Genomic DNA, 26453 nt, shown 5'->3' on the forward strand with positions numbered 1-26453 from the left:
TATCCTATACCCTCTCAGAAAGAAAACGCATTCAAATATCTCACAAAATACTCATTCATTTAAAAACTTCAACTCACAAGAGTTCCATCAACTTTTAAGAGTGGCCTTCTTAACAGCTAATGATAATCCTGATTGTTTCCGCTTTCCCAACCACATACCTAGCATTAAGCTCTCTTTCAAAATCATACGATATCCTAATCAGTCAAAACTTTTCCTTTCCTAATTTAATATATAAACGCCATTCATAACTCAAAACCTACTTTACTTACGTTTCCTCTTATTTCATATTCTAATCTTAAAATCATTATCATGTAGTAACCAAAAAAAATTTATAAATTAACTCTCTGTAAAAAATGTTTAAATTGACTCTTTAATAAAATTAAAGAAAAAATATCAAGTGTATAACTAGTGTATATTATTTCATTCGGCAAATGTAACTTTTTAACTGTCTTATTACTATTGACTTTTGCACTAATAATTTGAAATGGAAGCCAGGTGATCAAGCTAGCAACAATAACAAATTATTTTCGGATCATCCTTTTTATCCGTCTGCAGCTGAATAAAGAAGACAATCGTGGCTATTTAAAATAATAATAAAAAAAATCTAACATTTATTTTTAAACTGCCAAGTTCATGTAAAATATATTTCATAACGTTGTAATTAAAACATGCATTAAAGAGCGCACAGTACCTCATTTACCTAGTGAAATGTGAGACGAAATAACACACCTCACATTCCGATCCATATTTGATGACCTATATGGAATCATCAAGCTAAGCGCTGGGAATGTAAACAATGATACTCCTTTTTATCTATTTTAAGACTGCGTAAAGTTAAAGTTTTGTTACTTTGAAAACGAAAATATACTATCTGAAAAACTCTGAAATTAGTAGGAACTCGTCAACAGCGGCTTTGATGTTACACTTATGATTATATTATTTAGCTTAAATGTAGCACATGACTAATAAAAAAAAACAATTATTAAAAAAAAACCTTCTACAGTCCTGTAAATAGTTATCCGACAACGAAAACCTACTGCAAATATACCTTTCCAAACGATGTTATAAAAAAAAAACCATTGCTTTGGTTGGCTCCTCACGGACACTTATAGCTCCTTGCAGCGTGTCCGTTTCCATCAGCTGGCCCTCGACGCCGTCCTCTAGCTGCTGCATACCGAAAACTCGCCAACAACTTCTTGCAGCAAACCTCCATAAGTCTTTTTTATTGGTTTTCTTCTCCAATTTCTTCATTTTTCATCTTATTAGTTAGGTTTCTTTTCTGTCCTACTTATATTTTTCTTTCTTGATTTTATATAATATTCATTTTTCTTACTTTAGTTTATTAAGTTATATCCTTATTTTTATTTTCTCTTCAATTTCTTCATTCCTCATTTTCATAGCTTTAAGTATTCTTCTCTTCTTACTTCATCTCATTTTATTCACATTTTCTTCTTATTTTATCTTCTTACTTCCTTCATTTCTTTTATTCAGTAAATTCTTCATATTTAATGTTAATTTTTCTCTTCTTTCTTCAGTAGATTATTTTTATTTTCTTCTTAATCCTTCTGTCGTTTATTTCTTGATTTTTCCTTCGCCCTTTTCTGTGTTAATTTTCAACAGCGTTTTTTTTTTTCTTAACTTCCTAAATATATATTATTTATCTTATGATAACTGCTTAGTTCTATATTCTTCCATCTTCTTGCTTAAATTTATTTTCTTAATTAATTTTATAATATTTTAATTAATAGTAGTTAAAGTTCATGTTTTTTTTTTTTCATTGTCCGTAAAACACTTATAAAGTTCACATCTTTTCACTTCTTCTTCTAGTCTTTTTCACTTCATTGATATAATAAGTCCGTTAACTAATACTGGTGGCGCAGCGCGCCGCCAGCGCCGCACGAGGCAGCGGCACTGGCAGGGTCGCCATGTAAGGAGCGATCGAGGAGACGAGTGAAACTCACGAATGATGCGTAAATACTGTCCTATTAACATAAATGAATTCTTATTATATAATAGGTTAACATTGGGAGTGTGTGCGTGTGGCGCAGCCAAACTGACAGAGGCCCCCAGCTTTAAAAAAAATGTAGTTTTAAAAAATGTAGGTACTAAGCACATTTTTAAAGTCTTGTTTAGGATTTGATCAGGGGAACGCGGAGGCATTTGGGGGCCCCCCCGAGACCGGAGGCCCGAGGCGGGCCGCCCTTCCGCCCCCCTGTTAGTCCGCCACTGCCTTTAACGTCATACTCTATCAATTATTTTTCAATTACCCCACGCTAGATGATACGGCTTCGTACAGTCGAGTTCATAAACTTGTGAGCAATAATTCGATCAAAAATATCTGAACACGACTATTATTAACGGCTTAAAAGCGTGTTCAGATATTTTTCAAATTTTTGCTCGAACTCGACTGTACATTATTTTTTTCATTTAGGTACATGCTGCATAAACCATTTGTAACATGAATATAGAATACATCAAACAATAACCATTAATAAACCAATAAACCGTTTTCGTGCTTATAACGCGAAAGTCGCGGGTTGTTCCCCTCATGGGCCACCAATTATGTTTCATAACATTACGTGGCTTTAAGAAATAAAATCCAACATTATACAAAAAATCGTTTAATGCGTGTACTACAATACAAGGGTTACAGATAAAAGAAGAATGACATGTAGTGGCACTTTGACACTCGATGTGACATTGTGGTTAGAACGACGATAGAATTACCGAACCGTTTATAACATAACCCTCTCAGACTGACACTGAAACTGATTGATGAAAAATGAAATGTTTTCAATAATATATGTTAATTATATTTTGACGTACATAAAAAGTTGTCAGTACGGCAGTCGTGCAGAGCCCGTTGTAAAGTAGCGTGCGTGTGTTCTCAGTCTGATGGTGGAGTGGGCGCTGTCGGGGCGCGGCGCTCTGGTGGTGCTGGAGGCGGCGGACGCGCGGCTGGCGGGCGCGGCGCGCGCGCAGCTGGCCGCGCTGCTGCCGCCCCCCGCGCCCCCCGCGCCCGCCGCCGCCCCGCGCGCCTGCTGCTGGCCAACGTGGCGCCGCCCGCCGCGCTCTTCGCCGCGCTCGCCGCGACCTACCGCCCGCCCTTCGGCGCGCGCACGCTGCTGCCGCTGCACCCCCACGACCCCGACGCCGACCCCGACCCCGACCCCGCCCCGCCCCCACACCCGCCAACTAAACAGCATCACCCTGACACTACAGCGAAAGATTCCACCCCGGTACTCGATTTAGTTTCTTCGACTATCAATTCTTCATAATACAGTGTGACCCATTTAGATGGATCGGTATGGATACTGAATCCCTTCCGGTCTGTTGGTGCGGTAGATTTACCCGCCATGGTAACTGCGGTGTTGCGAGAATAACCGAATTGTCCCACTTCGCCAAATAACTGATGCGAGAACACCCGTCACGCGATAAAATATGTGTCGGAGATTGGTATCGAGTTCTACGAGTGCGTTCAAGATCTAGATGAATTCGTTAAAACGTGTTTATTTATACGGCGATGTTGCAGAACAACTAAAACTATAATTTGAGAATAAAGAGTAGAAAATAAATACGTAATAAAATAAATTAAAATTATAAACACATTGTTGCCTTACTCGAGCATCGAATTTGGAAAATATGACGGTTACAGTGGATTGTCATTTAATTTCTACTCTTTGCCGTCGCACTCGCACTGTGTTCTACCACTTTAACTCCTATTCGCTTTAATTTAATTTGTATATTGTTTGTATGAAATCAATTTGAAACATGAGTTTGTTGCTGCTGTGCACCTTTATTCGTGCTTGTACTCGTACATCGATGTTGTTAAATCAATCCGCTACCGCTACTTGACAATCATATTGAACGCTTACCTTTGTTAAAGCTAAAGTTTACCCAAACTTCCATGTCGACAAATTTTATCAATTACAGAAGGTTCGCATTTAATTTTGTTGAATATTGTATCTGTACCATTTGTTTAGGTTTAGGCGTAATGTACAACAGCGATCGTAACACAGACTTAGGGCGAGTGCCAGAGGACTGGCAATCACCTTCCACAAAGAGACTTATATTTTTACACGTTTAGTTCATTGACTTTTGAATTGTATAAATTATAACTAGGATTGGTTGTTAACATTAGTTGTAGTTGAAAAACGCCACGGAAGCCTGATGGTTCGACCAATAGAACTAACAATAAATAAACCTCCTTTGGGCAGTCGGATAAAAAATTTAAATACTTATCGTATTTCCTTCCAGAATCAATGTCGCCACCGTTTCGCTTCTGCTATTAATAAACCTTAAATATTTACAGCACAATTGCACAATAAAAAGTGAATTAACATGTTCAGAAACTCGGGATTGAGTGGTATTAATCAGGACCGGATTTAGAGGTCTGGAGGCCTTGGGGCAACAAAGGAGTGAAGGCCCCTAAATAAAATGAACAGTATAATTATGTTTGAGCAAATTGGTAAAGATAAACAGCGAAAAAAAATTGGAAGTCTATTGTGGGGGCCCCTTTAGTGGAGGCTCCGGGGCTATAGCCCCTAAATCCGGCCCTTGTTTTACAACTCTATTATATTACTTGTTCCCGCAAAGTGAGTCTGCTTATTGCGATCACCGATGATAAGTTAGTGAGTTGAAAATACAAACTGAAATATAGATGCACAGAAAAACCAGAAAAATAAGACCATCACTGCGAATCGAACCCAGGTCCTCGGTATTCCGTACTGCGTGCTATACCGCTACACCACTGATGGTCAATGGTACAGACACGAATTTCCCCTATGCACATCATATCTCAGCTTGTTTGTTTCTTATTTTAGCCACTTAAGCAGTGAGTGTTTTCCGGTTTTTCTGTGCATCTATATTTCAGTTCGTATTTTCAATTTAGGTTTTACGGATGACCGTAAAAGTAAAAATTGGAATTGAAATAAAAAATACAAAAAGATTCCAAAAAACCAATCTTAATGTTGTAGTGAGGCCTGGCGCGGTGACGGGATGACGGACGACCATTGATTGAGAGTAAACATCGGATGGCAGAAAATTGTTACCTTCAAATAATTTACGTCAAAAACGTGACAGGTGCGTATTTATTTGATTTCTACTCCATGCCGGTGTCGGCTAGGGTAGGTTAGGTACCGGACAGCTTCCGTGGCAGTTAACTTTGTAGACGACTGGACACGGCGTTGGGTTTGTTAAGGTGCGTTTAGACCAAAATAATGAGTCCGAGCAGGAATTTCTTATTTGGACCAAAAGAGTATGAAGAGCGGAAACGAGACAACAAAAACCGCCAAGCGACGAAAGAATGCTTTAATACGTTCTCTCGTTTATACTAAGACCTTTGTTCAAATCTCGCCAATTACATGCTACTACAAAATTATTAACCTATGTAGTTTTATAATATTTGCATTAAAAAGAGTAATTTAAAAGAAAATTATATAAATTTGTAAGAAATTCAATTTATTTTTAGGGTTCCGTATTTACCTTATAGTAATGGTAGCAAGGTGGAATTTTTGTGTAGATTTGTGTGGTCTATACATAGAACTTATGTTTGTTCGTTTGGTCTTTACGCACCGCAAGAAGACCACGTATTGTATAATTTGCATTTATATGTATGAATTTCTGAAATTACAATTTTTAATATTGAAATTGTCGTTTGATATATCCCTGCGAGGTTAGGACCGTTGCAGGCGGACTGCACTTACACTGCATCGTAACTGTAGACTGCCCATTGTAATGTATTGTATTTTCCATTGCAGTTGGGCAAATGTGCAAGCTAGCCGCGGTTCAAATGTATGAACAATCCTTACATTGCATTTAGATTGCAGTCTGGCTGTAACGGCCCTGAGGTGTTGAATTAAAAGACATTTTGAAAATTGAAGTCCATCAATTTTTATTTACGAAATATATTTTTTAACAACGATCAAAAAGCGGGTCGCAGCCGCCAGCGGACAGTTCGCTGGGAGGCAACGCATGGACCACCGTGCGGTGGGGGGCAAGACAAGCTCGACCACAATCTAAGACAAGTCGTCATGCCCCCCCCCCCCGCGACTGCGCGGCGGCTGTCCACGTAACGTTTGGCAACCTGTTTCATTTCGCAACTATTCATTTTGCAAACTCTAAAACAGTAAATATTTCAGGATTTATTTCAGGGCCATCGTGTAGAACCCTTTAGGTTAGGTTAGGTTAGTTTTATAAAAATCCTGAAATATTTACAGTTTTGGGAAATGAAACAGGTTGCCAAAAATTATTCGCCGAAACATTAGTAAACCCTACACGCCGGACCAAGGCTTTACACTGCAAGGTACCCGACCCGCTTCCTTTGCTCTAGGAGGCGCAGGTCTCATTTGTTCTAGGAATGTAAATCTGTAAAGTAACTGAGTACAAGATCGTACCGAATGTATCACTTGTATAGAACAAATGGGGCCTACTCCTTGAATGTATCTTCTCGAACTCAAGACCAAAATGTAAATAAAGTACCTATAATACCGATGCATTTTATTAGTAAGGGTGCTATATTTTATAAAAAATACACAGTAAACATTATTAAAATGTTTCCAATCGAAACAAAGACGGAGCAGAGGAATCAGCTGCGGCCGAAACCACGACTGGACACGTCAATTACATAGTATTGATATGCCATTCCTTAGTAAAACCGTAGATTCCTTTGAGCTTCGTCTTTTTTGGCTACTTCAGTGTTTCTCGGTGTGTACCTTACGTACAGTACATGGCAACCAAGTTTTGGTACTTGTATAGTAAACTAAATGTCATTATCATTATCAATCGAGGCAGTAACCGGTCTTGGATCCCAGAAGATGTCCCGGGCGCGCACAGTTCAGCGCGTCGACAATCATTTAATACACAAATTTGATTAATATTACGCCGTCACAAAAATCGGGCAACCCGTTGGAAGATTCCACCACTTATACTTAAGGTAACCTATTTGTGCCCAGAGCGCGCCGACCACCCGACACAACTTTACAAATGTATAAACTCCTACCTACGTTAAGAAACGCCCTCCGGCCGCGGCGCCGGCCGCCCGCGTCTGCCGGACCGGTGCCCGGGCCGGCGGCCGGCGTCGCGGCCCGCCCACCTAATATTTACATGATTTAAATAATGTGAAAAAATACTCGTAGATCAGGGTCAAAACGGATCGATATAATTCGCTATAAAACGTCTTTGGTGCAGACAATATGGCGGCTGTCGCACCCGGCGCCGGGCGCGACGCCGGTACACGAAGGGGTAAACGTTTGTAAAAAATACTTTAAAAACTCCATTATAAAATAATATGTTACGTTTGGCGCGCGTCCGACCCGCGACCCGCGAGGGGCGCGCGCGCACACAGACATCACGCCGCACACAGAGACACCGACACACTCACACAAGCACGCTCACACGCACACGACCGGGCTGCGGGAATAAAGGACTAAGGGAACGGAACACTAAAAGGATATTATCTTAAAATTAGCTAACTAGCTAGGGGCGCCGCGCCGTAAGAGCGTTTTCAGATTATCCGATCCGATATATTAGGTATCGGACGCCGATACGATATCGGGCCAAGCAAAATGTATGAAATATGATGCGATATCGGATCGGATAATCTGAAAACGCTCTAATAATGCGCCGGCGCCGGCCGCGGCGCGGGACAGAGACCCGGCGCGAATTCCCACTAAGTTTTATCGATGGAACCAGTTGGAATGTTTCGTTCCGGTTGCGGTATTGAAGTGTTGAAGTCAGCGGAGCATCGGTCTCTCTCTCCAAGTACAAATGAAACTGCATCTCTAATCCAAAGTGCTCGAATAAAAGAGTCCAACCGGTTCCATCGGCTAAGAACTTTGATTCAATGTCACTGGGAATAAAATCCCAACCAGTTCCAGTAACGGAACTAACTGATAACGGAATCAGTGGGAGCGGAGAGCTGGACCAGACGGGGCGCGCCTAGAGGTCCTTATCCTTCTGGGCGTGTCCGTTGGCTTGTGGCGGGTCGGGCGCCTCCCCCAGCGGGGCGGTCGGCTCCCCCAGCGGGGCGGGCGGCTCCCCCAGCGGGGCGGGCGGGGCGCCAGCGGGGCGGGGTGCGCGAGGGCGGCGGCGGGGCGGTCCCGAGCGTGCGCCGCAGCGCCGCGTGCGTGGCCGCCCTCAGCCGCAGCAGCTCGCTCTGGACGCGCTCCGTGATGGCGCGCCGCGACTCCTCTTCGCTCGCGCCGCACTCCTTTAACCTGCGACACGAGAGCGCTTCATTACGCTTCTCTCCTTTTATTGGTTATGCTCGATACAATAGTACATTATTGTAGAGGCTGGAAATCGAGTCGGCCTTCGATAATGCGAATTCATCTATCGTACTTTTAGTCGCGACTAAATTCAACATTATGTTTTCACGACCATTGCGAGAAAATAAATAAACAAACAATAACAATCCATACATTTATGATTGAGACGCTAAAAAACGCCCATAAGTGCCAGCATTCGGCAACGCTCGCTTCTGGCGGTGCCTCTCTTCGACGCGACTGATGGGTAACATCTTTGATCAAAACTCACAACAAAGCTTAACTTCCAACTGAGTTTTTATGCAGTTAACTAGCCGTCACTCGCGACTTCGTGCGCGTAGAATTCGGCTATCGCTATCCTAGCACTAAATAAGACAGCGCAAACGGTATGGCTCCTGATTGGGCAGAACGCCGTCCATGCCCACTGTACCTGGAGAGCAGCGCGGCGAGCGGCACGGGCGCGCCCACCCCGAGCACGACCCGCTTGCGCGCGCGCAGCCGGTAGGGCTCCTGGTTGGGCAGCACGCCGTCCATGCCCTCGTGCCACACGGGCAGCACGAGCGGCGCGCGCCCCGCCGCCGAGCACTCCCAGATCATGCGCCCCACGCCCCACTTGAACCGGATATGCTCCTGCGAACACACACACACACACACACTCTTACCTACTGCAAGCGACACGCCAACACACACACACTTTGCCGAAATCACGTCTGCCATGCTGTTTCGATTCTTACACGTTTACCGAAATTACAAGCAAATAGTATACTGTATAGCTTGTAATTTGTTATGCAATTGGGCCAATGTCGTGATTTCGGCAAATACTTATGTTGGAACAGCATTGCAAGCGTGATCACGCCGAACTTATGTCACAAAGTTTCCGCGCCAAAATTATTACTTTCTAATTTTATTTTTATTATTTACTTACAATTATTAATCACATACGTCGGAATGTACGATCAGCAGGGCTACTACGAAACTCGAAGTTCGTATCGTACCGTCCCTCTCGCTCTCGTATTAAACAGTATCAGTGTCAGAGGGCCAGCACGACACGAATTTCGAGTTTCGTAGTAGTTCCGTAGCGTAACTTCGGCATAGTGTGCTTGGACACTCGACTTGCACAAGCCGCGCAACGCGCCTCGTGACGAGCGCACGATGTCTCGGAAACTTCCACGCAGTCGTCGAGGGAGTTAGCCTGCGTCGCGACCAGAGATGTGCGAGGACGTGTTTACCATGAACGCTTCATTTACTCGCTCCACTCACTGTTTCCACCAGAGCCGTACTGGGCGAGGATAGGCAAATGAAGCTTTTCTATTGGTCAATGCAAAACACATTCCTCGCAACTTCAGTGTTCACATTCGCGCGCTACGAATTGAGGCAATCGAATAGGACTCAGAAATAAACGACAAACCTCATCGCATTGGTGGTGTGAGATATAATTTGCGATCGCTCAATAATTTGGTAATTAAAGTTATTACATCGACGTCCTTTAGTTAGCAGCTGATTAAGTTTTAGGATTCCAAAAGTTAAATTGTACAAAGTTAGATCAATGACAACGGTTTCTGTAGTGATTAGTGTACCTCCCGGTAGGTAGGTAGGTACTCCGCAATAGCAACTAAGTACATCTGGGATAACACGGGCTACTCTTTGTTCCGGTAACACCACGACCACGGTTTGGAGATGTACGCGTACGTCTATTATATTTATAATAAAATCCCGAAATCTCAACCGCCACGCGAGCGGCTAATGTCCACGTCTTTTCTGTGCGGCTTGCGCCTAAGGATCAATGTCGGTTGTGAAACTCAAAACATCAAAGGCTATTTTCTTTTACAAGTCAATATGACAATCAGCCTTATTGTTTTTATTATGATGTAGGAAATATGTATCATAAAAAATGGTAAAGCACTTGGTGGATTACGCATTTGCCAGCTTCCCTTTTGTTCGCGGACATTGTCCAGCGCGACATAATTACTCGAATCATTAATCATTTGTGCTTTCTCGGGAAACAATGGCGTAATCAGCGTCCGCGGTGCGCGTTAAATAACTCAAACAAGTCGCAGAACAGCCGCAAGATGGCCGCTTATCAGTAAAACCGATATTTATTAATTACTAGCTCTTCTGCGGCTTCTGATATTTTCCAAAATAAAAGATATCCTATAGTCTGCGCCGGGACTAAACTATATCCATAGTAAATTTCATCGAAATTGATTCAGATGTTATAGCATGATTGATTAATCTATCTCATTCATTCTCATTTCAATATAAATATGACGAAATGGCATCGTAATTGGTATCGCCATCGCCAGTTCCTTTTTCTTGGCCTGAACTTGGCTCGACGCGCCACCGCGCCACCGCGTGGCCGCGTGACCGCGTCACCAGTTAATATATTTGGCTGGGAACGTAAATATCCCATCAAAGTGTCCCGCGGGACGATGGCGCATGGCGGAAGGATCCATTGGACCAATCGATTATTCCGCCGTCGCCGTTTCGTCGCTCTCTCCTTCCTGACCATTGAGCATTTCCTTGTTTCAATAATATCGAGACCAACTTACGAGTATACATGTATATCCTTTGTTTTGCTCGTATGATGGGCTAAGTAATTGTAAATATTGAAATAGAATTTTAGACAGGAATTTAAAAAAATCAAAAACCCAACTGCCTTATTCTTACGACCGTACCTATCTTTTGATTGCGTTAAAGATAAAGATAAATAAATATTAGTTTATTTGTCAAACACGAGTTCCTATATACAATTATTAAATTGAATATATAGATGTTCAATAATGTGCGTTGGTAAAGTTAGATTTTTTTCACTGCTTCAAGTGATAGCAGAGCAGATCTTTATTTATAAGCATTTTTCTGGTTTACCTACTTAAACATAGGCTTCGAGAACTCCTCTGCTAATGGCAGACCGCAGACAATAGTTTAATGTCCTGAATAGAAGCGCGCGCCCCGCTTCACTTCAGACACGCGCCGCCGTTTGACCAACTAATGGTTATTTTTAAGCCGGAGCGCGGTTAAAACCGTCGGAGGAATGTCGTCGAGGCGCGGGCGCACGCCGCTCAGCATTCGTTAACTTTGACTAGCAATAGACCACGAATTCTATAACGTAAACCATGACATTTGGCCATCGAATTGAAATTTAGAGATTTTCCTAAGGGAATTCCCGAAATATAACAATGTGAGCTCCATTTACGTTGCATGACGAACAGTCTGTCATATGTTTTTATACTTAGAGGTTAAGATTTTGGGCCTCTTTGTGATCTCGGAAGGAATATCAAACTAAAAAGTAGCCTGTGTGTTATTCCAGACGTCCAGCTGTCTACATGCTACATTCAGGTCCGTCCACGCACGCTCCTAGAAACTTTTTTTTCTTATATTTCTGACCGTGATTGCCCCCTATCTCACCTGAGGTGCAAATGAGGACAAAGGTTAAAACTAACTTACGTATTTACAACATTAGTACAGTACCTACCTACAACTAGAATGCCGATGCCTTGTCGGTTTTCTGTGTTCCTGAAGATTCAAATGAGAAAGAAAAAGAAAACCGATCTTCTGTTTCGAGTTCCGAACTAGTTTGACTGTATTTTTTAGGTACGTACTGGTAGGATGGTAGGGTGTGGTGAGGTGGGGTGTGGTGGGGTGTCAAGCGGTTACCTTGTTGACGTTGACGCGGCCCTCGGGGAAGATGTGCACCCACTCGCCGCGCGTCAGCCGCTCGATGCAGAAGTCGATCGCCGGCTGCAACACGACACGCATTCATTGCCATCGTTACGGCTGCACCATACATACACACACACACACACAGACACAAAGGCAACTGTCCCGTATGTACAGTCACCAGCACCAATATCTGACACAACAGGCGTGCATATCTGATACGACTCTATTTATAGGGCCGGAAGGACGTGTCAGATATTTTTGCACGCTCCGCTGTGGCAGATATTAATGCTGGTGACTGTACCATCAGCCAAATATGTGGTCTATATCACCCCCAGTATACACACTCTCATCTAGGATCACCCTAAAGTTGATAACTGTACATATCAACCATAGATTTTTTATAACAATTAATTGTGAGCTGATATGCTACGTGACATAGCATTAACTATTCAGTTGATATTCATTGTATTTATTTTACCTATATGAATTTATGTAGGTCATGTCATGTGTCCAACAATAAAACTTAGGTACACAGTGAAACATTGTGATATTTCTAAAGTGCCACGTTGCCAGATCGTGCACTATATCGCACAAAGACACCCTTGAGAACCCCCCACTATGCTCCAGTTTGCATCAGCGTCACGTGGGGAATACGTGTCTACGGAGCTTTTTCAGTATTATTGTCAAGTATTATTTTTTAGAATTTTTTGTAGATTTTTTATTAAATTATACTCTCCTAACATTAAACATGTTTCGTAAATTATCGTGGACTATATCACGTGTTAAAGTGACACAATTTAGCAGGCATAAATTCGAGGTTAATAAAAAATACCTCAGGTAGTCAACAATGAAACATTTACGCATGGGATATTTAATGAGGCTGATTAAAGTTAAAGTAATTAAAACTGTTTTGATTTTATTCGTGCATTTACATAAATACGTATTACATAAATAACTCTTAAAATTATGAAACAGATTATATTCGTTTTCACGTTTCATTGTTAAATATGTAATGTTTCATTTCCCATTTTTTACTTTTTATTTTTTTGATGACTTACAACACATTCCTAAAGAATACTGTATATGTCACCCGAAAAAAAAATGTAAGCATGTGATCTGTTAGAATTGATAATGTGATTTTATAAATATTTGTACGCCATACTATGGCAAAACAAGGAATGCAACCTATGACATTATGTAAGACCAATTTATACCCTTGTTTATGCAAATAAATATTTTTGAATTTTTTTTTTGAACCCAATAAAATTACCTAAGTACTGTTAAAAATTCAGACTTCTATCTGTCAAAACAAAAGATTTATGAGATTTTGAATTTTATGTGTTTCATTGTTGGCCACTTGACCCTAGAGCAAATTTATATCTACCGGGCAAATTTCTAATCAGTGCACTAATTTTGGTATGTCATTGTGATTCAGTATTGTTCAGTGTTGTTTCAGAATCAGATGTTGGTCGCCGCATGCGCTCGGTACTCGGTACTCGGTACTGGCCATGCTCATGCGTGTCCATAATACGAGTATGTTCTAGCTTTGTTACGAGTAATAGAAATATGTTGCCATCTCCAATATTTTTTTATATTATTTAGTTACTAGCTTTTGCTTCGCTCGCGTGTAATTCGGTTATCGCGCGCTGTTCCCGGAACTGTGCATTTTTCCGGGATAACAAGTAGCTACTCTCTCTCTCTCTCTACTAGCGACCAGTGCTGGTTTTCAACCAGCGATATGCTGAGCCGGGACCTTTTTATAGCGGCAACACTTCTTTTTGTTATATTTACTAATTTATGTTTCATTGCTGTTATAAATAAATTATTTTCTTTCTTTCTTTCTTTCTTTACTCACGTCACTCTCGGGCCCATAAACTATCTCTATGCCAATAATCACGTCGATCCGTTTCGACGTGAAAGACGGACACACAAACATACAAATATACAAACACACACACTTTCACATCTATAATATTAGTATGGATTTTGTATCGTTCTCTCAAATTCAATTAAACATCACATCAGGTAAAATTACCATGAACAACTCAAAATATGAAATGTTTATAAAAAACATTTTCTTTTAGCGATATTAAAGTTTACTAGTGCTACATACTAATGATTTCAGAGCGTATGCACTGTATCTAGGCACTCAAAGAAATATAAAACTTAGTACACAGTTTTTTTTCTGTACTATTCTATTCTCTCAAACTATTTCCATACCAAATTTCATCACAATCGGTTAAGCCGTTTAAAAATGAAAAGGTAACAGACGGACAGTGTTACATTCGCATTTACATCCTAGTTTGGATTTGGATTGACACATTGACGACAAAGCAAAAATAACGACTCACTGTTTGGAGTCCGTGCTAAACACCCGTTATATTTGTTAACAACAAGTAGGTAGGTGAAAATGTGTGCGCAGGCGCAGGCGGTTCATTGCGCAATAAGGTTCCGCGTGAGCGTCGGCCGCGTTTAGCCGCGCATAAATTACAGGTTGACGCACAAATTGGAGCAAGTGGGTCGCTCATTGTGGATGTCTTATGTCACTCCTGGCCTGGCCTGGCACTGGCACACGGGCTGGCAGTGAACCCGCCGCGCGCGGGAGTCGAGTGTACAGACGGCGGGTCGCGGCCCTCGCGGCCCCGGCCCGGGCGGCGCGACCCCGCTTGTCGTAACACAGACACAATAATATTCGGTACTTAGTTGACAAAACCAATCAATTGTCATTCTTTTGCCGTCTGAACTTTGACCGGCCGGAGGTCTGTGACGTCATTTATTTTGCTACTCAATCGATTAACTTACGTAATATTATTTTGGTAGGTAATTGGCTATGTGTCACTATTTTCATAATCATATTGTTTTACAAGCTGTTGGTTTTAAATAAATAAATAAAAACCTAATATTGTAGTTATTTCAAAATTTATCTGGTTTTCAGGGCTAAAATAAAGAGGTTTGTGTGGGTGACACTATTTACCGGCACGGATAATACCGACATGGAAATACCGACCCGATATTTCGTGTACACCCATACAAACTGATGTCAATCTGACAAGAGTTTCTATGGGCGTGTCACAAAATATCATGACGGTATTTCGATGTCGGTATTGTACGTCCGGTAAATAGTCACCAGTTTGTGTACTACATTACACACATTTTGTGATAATGTAAATTGAACACATTTGAAAAACGCAAATAATGTGCCAGGAATCGAACCCGGGTCTTCGCCTGTCTGGGGCGCGTGCTGTACCTTCTCACCGCCTCGTAAGCTTGTAATTAACGGCGAAATTTTCCAACGTGTTCTCGTGATAGTTACTTTAAGACTTGCGAATTATTTGTCACCAAGCAAGCAAGTAAGCGAGATGGACGGATGACTGACTGACTGAGGGTCTACTGCGTAACGTTTCTGACACAATCAAATGGCAAGTTTTCGCATACAAAAAAAAATTCCGCTTCCAATCAAAAAATGTGGAGGTCTATTGGGGAGGCCTATACCTATGTCCAACAGTGGACTCAGCGAGTGTGTTGTGTTGTCACCTGGTAGACGCCGGCGCCGCGCTGCACGGGCACGCACTTGCCGAGCGCGAAGAAGGCGGCGTGCAGCGCGTTGGTGAAGCAGATGTCGTGCGCCGCCAGCGACCAGCGCATGCGCCGCCCGCCCGCGCCGCCCAGCGTGCCCCACTCCAGCACGCCTGACACAACCAAAACAACACGCCTCACATACTGCTCTCCGACCCGACTGAGAACTTCATTTAACTCGTCTCGCACACCACATCTCTGTTGGATACAGCTGAGGGGAGCGAAACGAGGTAAATGAAGCGTCTCTATTGGTTAATACTAATATAACACATTCCTCGCACATCTCCGGTGGAAACAGAGATGAACTCTTACTGAGTCGACCACGGTGATAACGCCACGAGAGCCTGGTGCCGTGGACAGATCATGCTCTTCCCGATGTCTGTCGAATACACAGTCAATCACGCAATGAATCACTTGGCGGAGAGAATGAAGAATTACGCAGGCATGTTCGGAAGCATAGAGCCGGCGTGGCATCTGTTAAAACCGTCGGATACTAGCGCTTTTGCTGTTTGACTGTGCTCCACTCGGCACCGGCAGCACTCGCCATCGCCAGGGCTCGCTGCTGCCACCAAATAGGTGTCTGGCGCTCGCGTTTCTTTTACATACTATTTTGCAAGTTTCTAGACACTTGGGACTAATTATATATATTAACATTATGATAAGCAGGTACCCCCTGTGATCGCGTCTGATTGTTTGGCTACGAATTCAATGTACTTTTACATTTTAAGCCTTTTCCCCGCGCATTTACAGAACTAGGCCACAATATCTGTATTATCAATAATGATAATTGTGTCAATAAATCTAATTATTTTTATTCTTATCAAAAAAGAGATAGATAGACTAGTTTATTAGTAAATAACGCTTTTTTTACAGTCTTTAATACTCCAACCACTGATTCACCCATAAACCGGTATACCCACGGGGTGCCGCAGAATTTAACTCTACATACAGCTTAGTACAACTAGAGTGTTAATGTTGCTCGTGACTCGTCGGTTTTCTTCGTTATCTTGACGATTCAAACGACGTCGATTCGACGAGAACGAAAAAGAAAGACGATCTTTTGTTTCGAATTCCTAACGACATTAGCAAACTATATAGTTTAAGTGTATTTTTGTTAAATGTGTAAACTAAACTCCCATATAAAATAAGGAGCGTGACGCACAGGCACAGGCGTGGCGCGAGGCTACGTAATGCAGGGCTCGGTCGGGTCGGGCACACTAAAAAAAATTATTTTTGAAATTTTTATTGTACCATTTTGTCGGCATAGTTTACGTAAATATTCGTGCAAAATTACAGCTTTGTAGCATTGATAGTCCCTGAGCAAAGTCGCGGACGGACAGACATGGCGAAACTATAAGGGTTCCGTTTTTGCCATTTTGGCTCCGGAACCCTAAAAATGAAAGCCCCGGTTTCGAATAATCCGTGTTCAAGCAGCTATACACTGCACAATATTTTCCAGGCATAGTTTTTAATATCGCGGATTGTCTGGGGCGCACGACGCACGAGGGCGCACGCAATTGAAACAACGTAACGCGACCACTGCTCGTCTCGACTCGACGCGTCACCCGCGACTCGCGACTGCAGTACCGCGAGAGCGAGACCACCTATAAATATATATACACTGTGGTTTATCGCGAACCTTTATGAGGATTTTCATGGGCAAATAGTGCATGGTTTCCTTTCCCTTGCCTTCCACTCCGCGCTGGAGTCCGGAGTGCGCAGTTGGCAACAATGAGCTCTGCTGCCCACTCACATTGGGTACCTCAGTCACTTTTAAGACACGCACGGGAAAAGATGTGTCCGTCTTACCTAAAACCGGACAGGGCACGGCGTAGGTACTATTTACTAGACTATCCTAATTTGAACGAATCAGTCTGAGTAGTTGTCGGAGGCTTTGCCGGCGGCAGCAGCGACCAGCAGCGCCGCGTACTCCACGCACTATACTATAACTATCAGTCAGTTGCTGTCGTGGGCAGTGGCGTAGCTAGGTGGACAAGGGCCCCGGTGCATGGACAAAGAATTGGGCCATCACTACCTCTTTCCACGTAGCATGAACTTATATTGGCCTTCCAAAACGTTTCAAAACATTAAAAAAGCGTTCGAGCCTGCTCACAAGTTTTTTTTTATCCTCTTTTTTTCAAAGCTTAGGTTAAAGGGCCCCCTGAGCTCCGGGGCCGGGGCCGGGGCCCTGGTGCACTGCACCACCTGGCCATACGATAGCTACGCCACTGGTCGCGGGCGCCGCGCCTCTTCGCGCGTTACGATTACGACACGCCGTGACGTCAACGCAAGATATCGCGGTCTCCGCTGCGATCAAACTAGGTCAAGTCTACTCTACACGTATGGGTTCATTCACATAATCTGAGAAACTCCAAAATATTTAATCTTTTACAAGTTTTTATTTAGTTTCACCTATCCCGTTGTCTGTATGTCTGTCTGTCTGTAATCAAATCTTGCGAGTTAAATTCGACCAAATTTCAGTAGTTGTATTGACTTGATATTTGGTATACTTATGTAAATTGCGTGACAATACAATAATCAGGTAGTGACATCCTGCAGGGCTACTACGAAAATTGAAACTCGAAGTTCGTGTCGTGCGGTCCCTTTGACACTTATACTATTTAATACGAGAGCGAGAGGGACGGTACGATACGAACTTCGAGTTTCGTTGTAGCCCTGCTGGTAGTCCGGCCACAGGACGGAACGGAACTCTTCAACGGTTAATGGCATCGACTTGAAATTTGGCATGCAAATCTTTGGGTGACAATACAAGTACAGTCAACAAAAAGTACAATCAGCAAAAAAAACTTGTATGAAAAATGTAATTTTTACCAAAAAGTTAAACTTACTAAATTTTGCTCCTCAACTCAATATACATATTCGCTTAATGTCAAATAGATACCTACCTACCACCGATTATTGTCTAGCTGTTACCTCACAACTCCGTTTGCGCATTTTGGAAGTATACTCTTTAAGTACGTATTTTACATACAAATTCTGGTACGTCTAATAACCAAAGCATTTGTGTAGGTGGTTACTGACTGATGCACGTTCATGTACATACCTACCGTGATTAGCAACAAACGAGTCTTTGTTTATCATAAGCACGCGACGTATACACGTATGTATACGTACATATTTCAAGTATTCCTGAAATATTTATATGTATACATCAGTGTGTTTTTTTCCCTGTATGTTGCGAGCAAGCTATCTAATTACTCTGTCAGATTTTATTGTCTGACGGGACCACACGCTATCGTGGCACACACCTAGCATATCGATTAGCATAACAAGCAACGATTCGCCATCAGATTATAATTATCAAGTTTAGGCTGATCAGAGTGACCAGCCACCAGCGCCGACGGAGACGGAAGGTCGCTGGCTCGTGATCAAATTGTATGAGTACAAGCACCTGAATTAATATCTGGCACAGCGGAGCGTGCAAAAATATCTGACGTCCTACCGACCCTAGAAATGGAGTCCTATCGGATATTTATACACGCTTTATTGTGTCACATGTTGGTGCTGGTGACGGTGACCCTAACAGTCCTAACACAAGAGACGAAAGAAACGGTCAGCCAATCATGCCAATCTTGCTGATACTAATAAGTGATTAGTTTAAATGGCGTAAACGGAGCCAAATAAGACTTATCCTCCTAACGCCAATGTCAAATTTTTGATTTATGAACATCAAACTTTATGCCATTTATGATAGAGTGATGTTCAAATTACAGTATGTCGTTTATAAAGGGCTCTGGGCGTTAGGAGGTTATCAGACGTATCAAACGACCCTTCCTACAATAGTGGCTCAAGATAATAAATTGACGCGTACGAAATTTGAAAACAATAAGCAAGCGACGCAGATAGTGGGACGGGAGAGTTATCAGTATCAATCACAGATTAAGATAAGCGCCGCTATCAGCGGACGACGGGCGGCGCGACTGCCGCGGCGGGCACCAGTTTGTTTGTCATCAAAGGATTACCCAAACCTACCCTCTGCCGCAGACGCTAATTTGCGTCAAAGTTAAACTAAAAGCTTTTGCTTTTGCCTTTTGGCGGCAGGCACCGAGCCACTCCAACCTCCCTGCTGCCAGTCGCGCCGCGCACTGCATGGACGCGCGACGACCTATCGTTCACTCAAGAACATCTTTATCTTTCCAATGCTCTTAATTTTATTCTATTTAAATTGACTGTAATATAACAGTCGCATGACCGTAGTAGCTCACGGGAGTAATCTGTGGGTTGTAATCACGTAAGGAAATATTGCTTCAATTACTTCAGCGTTACCACGGCCGCTGCGCTGCCATCTAGCCAAAACTTCAAGATCATTGACCAAGCAACGGCGAAGCGCGAGCGAAGCGTCTCCTTTCAGCTTGTACAAAAATGCTTTTGTACAAAAAATATTTTGGGCTTTCCTCCTCGCAATCGATTCTCATGATATTTATGGATTTCCCGATGCAAAAAGAGGGTGTTATAGGTTTGACCGCTGTGTGTCTGTCTGTGGCACCGTAGCTCTTAAACGAGTGCACCGAGCTGAATGCGGTTTTTAGGGTTCCGTAGCCAAAATGGCAAATACGGAACCCAAATAGTTTCGCCCTGTCTGTCTGTCTGTCCGTCCGCGGCTTTGCTCAGGGACTATCAATGCTAGAAAGCTGTAATTTTGCAAGAATATATGTATGTCTACCCGTTGTTTAGCACCCATAGAACAAACTTTGCTTAGTTTGGGGCTGGGTCAATTGGTGTAATTTGTGAGAAGATATTATTATTATTATTTCATTCATTGTATACCATTATCGTCAAATTTCAATTCAATGATCAATATTATTTTCCAGTGATTATAATTAATTTTTAGGAAGCCATTTTTTTTTGTGCACGGACTTTGTTCATATCATATCTGTGGTTTGGTGATTCAGTTTTAGTGACACATCTATTATTTTGGAACCCAAAGAAATCAATATATTTATTTGATGATCAATATTATTTCCGAGTAATTTTCAAATAATATTCAGGTAAGTAACCGTTTTAATATTATTTGGTGATTCAATTTAGGTGACAGATCTACTATTTTAGAAACAAATATTATTTATGAGGTCGCCGAAAACGCATTTATTAGGTGATCAATAAAATCATGCCCCAAATAAATACCTAGTATTACATCAGTTAAAAATACAAATTTAAATGTAATGAAGCTTTTTTCCTATAGCTTAATTAATATATTAATTATGCGCGGTAAAACCGTTATTAATTTACGACGTTAGTTTTAGGCGTTTCCACGAAAGATGTGTGAGGATGAGTTTCCAGGTGTGTGGTATACTATACACTAACCAATATAAACGCTTCATGTCCTCGCACAGCACATCTCTGGTGGAAACAGCCGAGCGTCGCTCCGCGCTAGGTAAATGAAGCGTTTCTATTGGTTCATAAATAACACATTCCTCGCACATCTCTGGTGGCGACGGGGCCGAAGACGTTAGCACCTAAAGTATTTCTTAATTTTCACAGCACATGGTTAGCAAAAGAAGGTTTTTGATTCCACCAGAGATGTGCGAGGAATGTGTTATTCATGAACCAATAGAAAGCCTTCACTTACCAACCTCGCCTCGCTCGCTCCGCTCAGCTGTTTCCACTGGAAATGTGCTGTGCGAGGACAGGTACCTAAATTAAGACTTTCTTTCTATTGGTTCATGAAAAGCACATTCATCGCAACACAGGATGTGTCCTCGCATATCTTTGGTGGAACCGCAGCCTAACTGTCAAGTTATTAATTATTATTACATTTAAAAAAAAAAAACGATTTGGCCACTAAGTTAGTATTTATCTTTGAACGGATTCGTCTGTCGAAGTCGGAAATCAAGAAAAACCATGACAATTATATTCCTTCTAAGTTCTGCGTGGAAACACAAACAAGATTATTAATATAATTCATTTCAAACAATGTCGACTGGTTTTTCGCACAGTCAGCAAGTTGCGTCGCATCGCCGCGGCGCGTGTTGCCTCACCACTCACCAGTAACGCTCCCAATATCTGACCCGCGCGTTACGAAACAAACTAACACGAAATGCTAATTGTTGAACATAAAATACCGGTCCGCGTCTTACGCTCAGCTGGCTGACACGCGCCTGTGGAAGGACACGCGCCAGCCGCTTTGCAAACCGAATAATATACTACTAGTACTTTTATTTTACGTTGAAGAACGAGGGGCATCCACATAGCCAGGTGAATTAGCTCGTTGAAGTGGAACTCGGAAGACGGAGAACAGATGGCGTGAACTCTTAAAATTCATTCAAATTCTCAAGGCGCTGCTTACGCTGGAATTGACCCAATGCACGCCTAAAGGCGGCGCCATTCTGCAGTAGGCCGAGGGCGCGCGGGCGGCTCGCACTGGGCAGTCAGCAGTCAGCAGTCAGCAGTCAGCAGTCAGCACTCACCCCAGAGGCCGGGGTCGTCGAAGCAGGAGTGGTGGTTGGAGACGGTGATGAGCGGCACGCCCGGCGGCCGCCGCATCGCCGCCGCCAGCTGCTCCTTGTTGTACACCGTCGTCTTGTTCAGGAACTCTGCGCACACACACCAACACACATTTACTTTTCATTGACAATTCACAAGGGATACATGGTGTTTGATTCAGTGTCGTACCATTACATAAATAGATACAGGTTTTATTATACATAGTTCATTGTTTTCCTTATTTTATGAGGGCCCTTCATTTGTTAACTGTTTGTAGTTGTCCACTTTTTATTTTTTTATCAAGATATATGTACTTACTTATAATAAAATATATTGAAATCTTAGATTGTATTCACGGTATGCAGATTATGAATGACTTGCACGCCTTATCTATGTGTTTATGACCATCAGGCGACTTGTCATGCAGTCATACAACAATGTATGATACAAAAACTTATTGTTGACATTATTAATATGGATGACATGATTGATATGTTACTCGGTCCATGTCCCTTATCTGTGTGTGTGTGTCCCTTACTTGACCTTTATTTTGCTTGAGGAATCAGGCAATTCCTGTTTACATGATACATGAGCAATCAACTTCTCAGTGGCGGACTAAGCCCGATTGGAGCCCGGTCTACAAAGCTGAATATTGGATGTTGATGTAATGACACTGGTTGTGTGCGCGTGTTGCAGCAGCCGCTGAGTCACGTTGCTCCAAAGACGAAGGGCTACGGATTAGCCCGAAACACGTCCAGCTAAACTCCATTTAAGATGTGAGTTATCTGGGTCATTATATTTAATACTAGCTTTTGCCCGCGACTTCGTCCGCGTGGAATAGTAACATTGGAAAGTATTTAATTTATATAGGGTAACCTATTCTGTCAATAATAGCAGATAGAAACTTCTACGGTTTACTGAAAATAACCTATTTTAATACATTGCTTTATATCTAAACTATTTTTTTTGTTCTTCCATTCTTTGGTAAAACATAAGTATTCTACCCTGCCAACACAAAAGGACTAATTCTTCATAGTGAGCTCTTGACATCTTACGTCCTGTATTGTAAGTTAGGAGGGTAGGATTATAATTAAGACGGCATTCTTACTAAGCATAGCTACACATATTTCCGATAAATATACTTATAGTAAATTTGTTTGGAATTCGTTACGAACTTTCTCCCCATATTTTCAAGTAGGTATGAAAAATTTCAAAATTTGAAAAGAGCCGGCACAAATGTTTTTTAGGGTTGACTTTGCTGTCCGTCCGTCCGTCTGTCTGTCAAGACCCTTTATCCCGTAAACGTACGGAGTAGGTATGTATCGAGTTGAAATTAAAACCCTAAACGTCCCGGAAGCTATGAAAAAAAGTTATAGGGTACTTCCGGCTGTCCTAGAAACTTGAAATATTGTATAAAGGAAGCTCTTACTTATAGCAAATTTTATTCCCTTTATAGCAAAATAAATAAGAAAAATCTGAAAATCATAATTTTTCATGTCTGACTGTCTATGTCAATTAGTCATTTAAAATGACCCCACATTGCGTACATTTTGCTTATGAGCTTAGAATAAGCTCTGCTAACACTGATATTCATAAATACCTATGCACGGAACCCTGGTGCGCGAGTCCGAGTCGATTTTAACAGGTTTTTTTTTGTTTTTATCGAATACCTAAACACAAAGATTCATCGATTTATCTGTGATAATGTCGACGTTCCATATAAATTTTCATCCTATTTCATCCCCTCGCAGGTAGGTAATATTTTCAAAAACCCTTGAACAAATATCTATTTATTTTTCAAAGTGCCCAAATGCCAAGTTTCATAAAGAACCATCGATTTATCTTCTACAATGTCGACCTTCATATAAAGTTTCACCCCCTATTTCACCCCCACACAGGACGAATTTAAAAAAAATGCTCGAAAATATATCTATTTGTCTCTTATCACGTGTCCAAATGCCAAGTTTCATAAAGAACCATTGATTTATCTTCAAAAATGACGATCTTACATGTATAAACTTTCATCCCCTATTTCACCCCCACACAGGAAGAATTTAAAAAAACGCGTGACAATTATTTATCTCTTATCACGTGCCCAAATGCCAAGTTTCATAAAGAAACATCGATTTGTCTTCGATAATGACGACCTCCCATATGAGCTTTCATCCCTATTTCATCCCCTCATACGTCGAATTTTCAAAAAGCTAAAACACACACCGACTTATTTTTTATTAAGTGCCTAAATGCCAAGTTTCATGGTTTTATTTCCGACAGCGACGAACTTCCACCATATAAACTTTACCCCCCATTTCAACCCCTTAAAGCCTCTTTTTCGCAATAAAAGATAGCCTATGGGACCTTTTTATAGCGGCAACACTTCTTTTTGTTATATTTACTAATTTATGTTTCATTGCTGTTATAATAAATTATTTTCTTTCTTTCTTTCCTATGTTCTTTCCATGGTCTATTATATCTATGTACCAAATTTCATCCAAATCGGTACTGCGGTTTTTGCGTGAAAGCGTAACAGACAGACAGACAGACAGACAGACAGACAGACAGACAGAGTTACTTTCGCATTAAATATTAGTATGGATGAGTGAGTCTCACGGTAGTTTCATGTTCAAAATTAGAAATCATCACAGAATATTGTACAAAGGAGATTAATAACCATTAATAGTTTTAAATTTATTCAGTCAGTTCTAGTTGAGAGCCACTAGCTGTTCAATATTAATGCATTCTGACCAGTGAAGCAGGAAGTGCATTGATAGTGGAGCACCGCTGCCAGTGGCCACGTGGCCAGGGCCACCAATGCAGTACATTTCATTTTTTGTCTTTGCAACTATATTATTACTATTATTGAACTACTTCTCTTAGAGCTGATGCGTCGTATATCACTGCACTTGTGTTTTTAGTCTTTTTATTTGTAAGTGTTAAAAGGATAAGTTCAATTAATCATTTATTTAACCGTGTTTCTTTCTTCACTTTTGACCAACATACCATTTACATACATATTGTATCTATTGTGGTGATCAATAAAGAGACATGTATTGTATACATATTTAAAACCCTCAGATATTTCTTTTCTTTACCAATTAAAATATGCTATTAAACAATACCCTAAACCACAGCTGAGAACAAATTTCTTTAAAAAAAAGTTTTGTCAAATGTGTGTCTTTTTATAACTTATTTCGTTTGTACTTTGTCATGAATAAATGATGTTTTTCTTTCTTTTCATTAAAATATTTATTTTACATGAATTAATAAATGCAATATTGATATTTATTTGTGGACAAATATTCAACAACCAGTTGCCAAATATGAACATTCTCTCAGCAATTAAGGCTCCAATAAACTTGTTTGTGTAGTATGGGGAAGCGATTAGGTACTGGTTCGCGGACCGCATGGGCGAGCTCGTGACAGTCTCACGGTGGAACTGATGGGAAGGGGGGGGGAGGCACGCACCGATGATGAACTTGCTGAAGAGGCCGACCACCGCCACGGTGATGGAGCTGGCGCAGCTCCACAGGCGGCCCGGGCTGCGTAGCCGCGGGATGATCCAGCCGATATCGTACCCCATGGTCGCGGCTCGCGGCGCCCCCCACTCACGCTCACTCACTGATACACCAACACCATCCTTAAGGTAATACACTACGACGAAAAACAATTTTGCTAGACCTAGCTCGTCCGTACCGTACGTTCAACGAGAGTAATGAACGAATGACAGACAAAGTGACAGGACACGGACAGGGCGCGCCTGACAGCTCCGAGCTCGGTCGGTGTTGCTGCTTTACTGCCGCAGGCGTTTTTCGTTTGCCTAACTTTGAAAAAAATGTGCAACTTGCGACAAATTAAAGAACAAAGTATGCCAATACAGTGAGAAAAATAAATGGGAATGCTTTTTTGTTTATAAACAAAATTAAATATTTTGTACAAGTGTAAAAAATTAAGCGCCTATATCACAGCCTTCATGATCCCTTTTAATAACCACCACTAAAACAACGAACACACATACACATACGTTCTGATAATTCCTGTCCTTATGGCAAATTGCATAGGTACAGATTTTTGATGATAATTGCATGAGGGCATTAACTATCAGGTTAAAGGCTATCAGGAAAAGTCAGTCAAAAAAAAGCCACCAATTAAGTTTTATTTTTTATTATTTATACAATATAGAACTCTATCTCAATAGCAAAACTCAGCGATCACTGTTACCTAAGTCAGTCTTTTTGCTAAACCTACTAACTAAAATTCTGTAAATAAATAGACCTAAAATAAATATAAAAGTATAAACCATTCACGATCAAAATGAAAATAACGTGAATAATAAAATTCACCTAACCCACATTCGTTATGTAGCAATCAGTTGCCCAATTGTTTTCTCGCGTCCTTTCCCCACAGCACAAATTCGTACAATTCAGTGGGGCAGATGCGGCCGGCGCCCTTGTCGCGCCTGGCGCCCTCGGCGCCCGCGCACGCAGCCGACGCCGGCGCCTGCACCAACAC

General features: G+C 41.7%; 1 protein-coding gene across 1 annotated transcript; it reads right to left on the bottom strand.

Moving 5' to 3' along the window:
- Window positions 1–5867: 5867 nt before the first annotated feature.
- Taz (tafazzin, phospholipid-lysophospholipid transacylase) lies at window positions 5868–25727 on the bottom strand. The gene is made up of 6 exons (XM_074098111.1): window positions 25410–25727; window positions 21929–22054; window positions 15459–15613; window positions 11919–12002; window positions 8695–8894; window positions 5868–8216 (listed from the first exon to the last, which is right to left on the bottom strand). The coding sequence occupies exons 1-6, from the start codon at window positions 25522–25524 to the stop codon at window positions 7949–7951; spliced, it is 948 nt and encodes a 315-aa protein (XP_073954212.1). The 5' UTR covers window positions 25525–25727; the 3' UTR covers window positions 5868–7948.
- Window positions 25728–26453: the final 726 nt, after the last annotated feature.

The sequence above is a fragment of the Choristoneura fumiferana genome, chromosome 14 (genome assembly GCF_025370935.1).
Source record: "Choristoneura fumiferana chromosome 14, NRCan_CFum_1, whole genome shotgun sequence".
NCBI lineage: Eukaryota > Metazoa > Arthropoda > Insecta > Lepidoptera > Tortricidae > Choristoneura > Choristoneura fumiferana.

Bases quoted from the DNA above. Each gene is read 5' to 3' on its own strand.
- Taz (XM_074098111.1), bottom strand. From the start codon at position 25,524: ATGGGGTACGATATCGGCTGGATCATCCCGCGGCTACGCAGCCCGGGC. The intron at 12,003-15,458 runs GTGACAACACAA...GTCGTGTTGCAG, and splicing joins GCGGCGCCGGCGTCTACCAG to CCGGCGATCGACTTCTGCAT. The intron at 8,217-8,694 runs GTACAGTGGGCA...CTCGTGTCGCAG, and splicing joins CTCGCCGCGCTGCTCTCCAG to GTTAAAGGAGTGCGGCGCGA.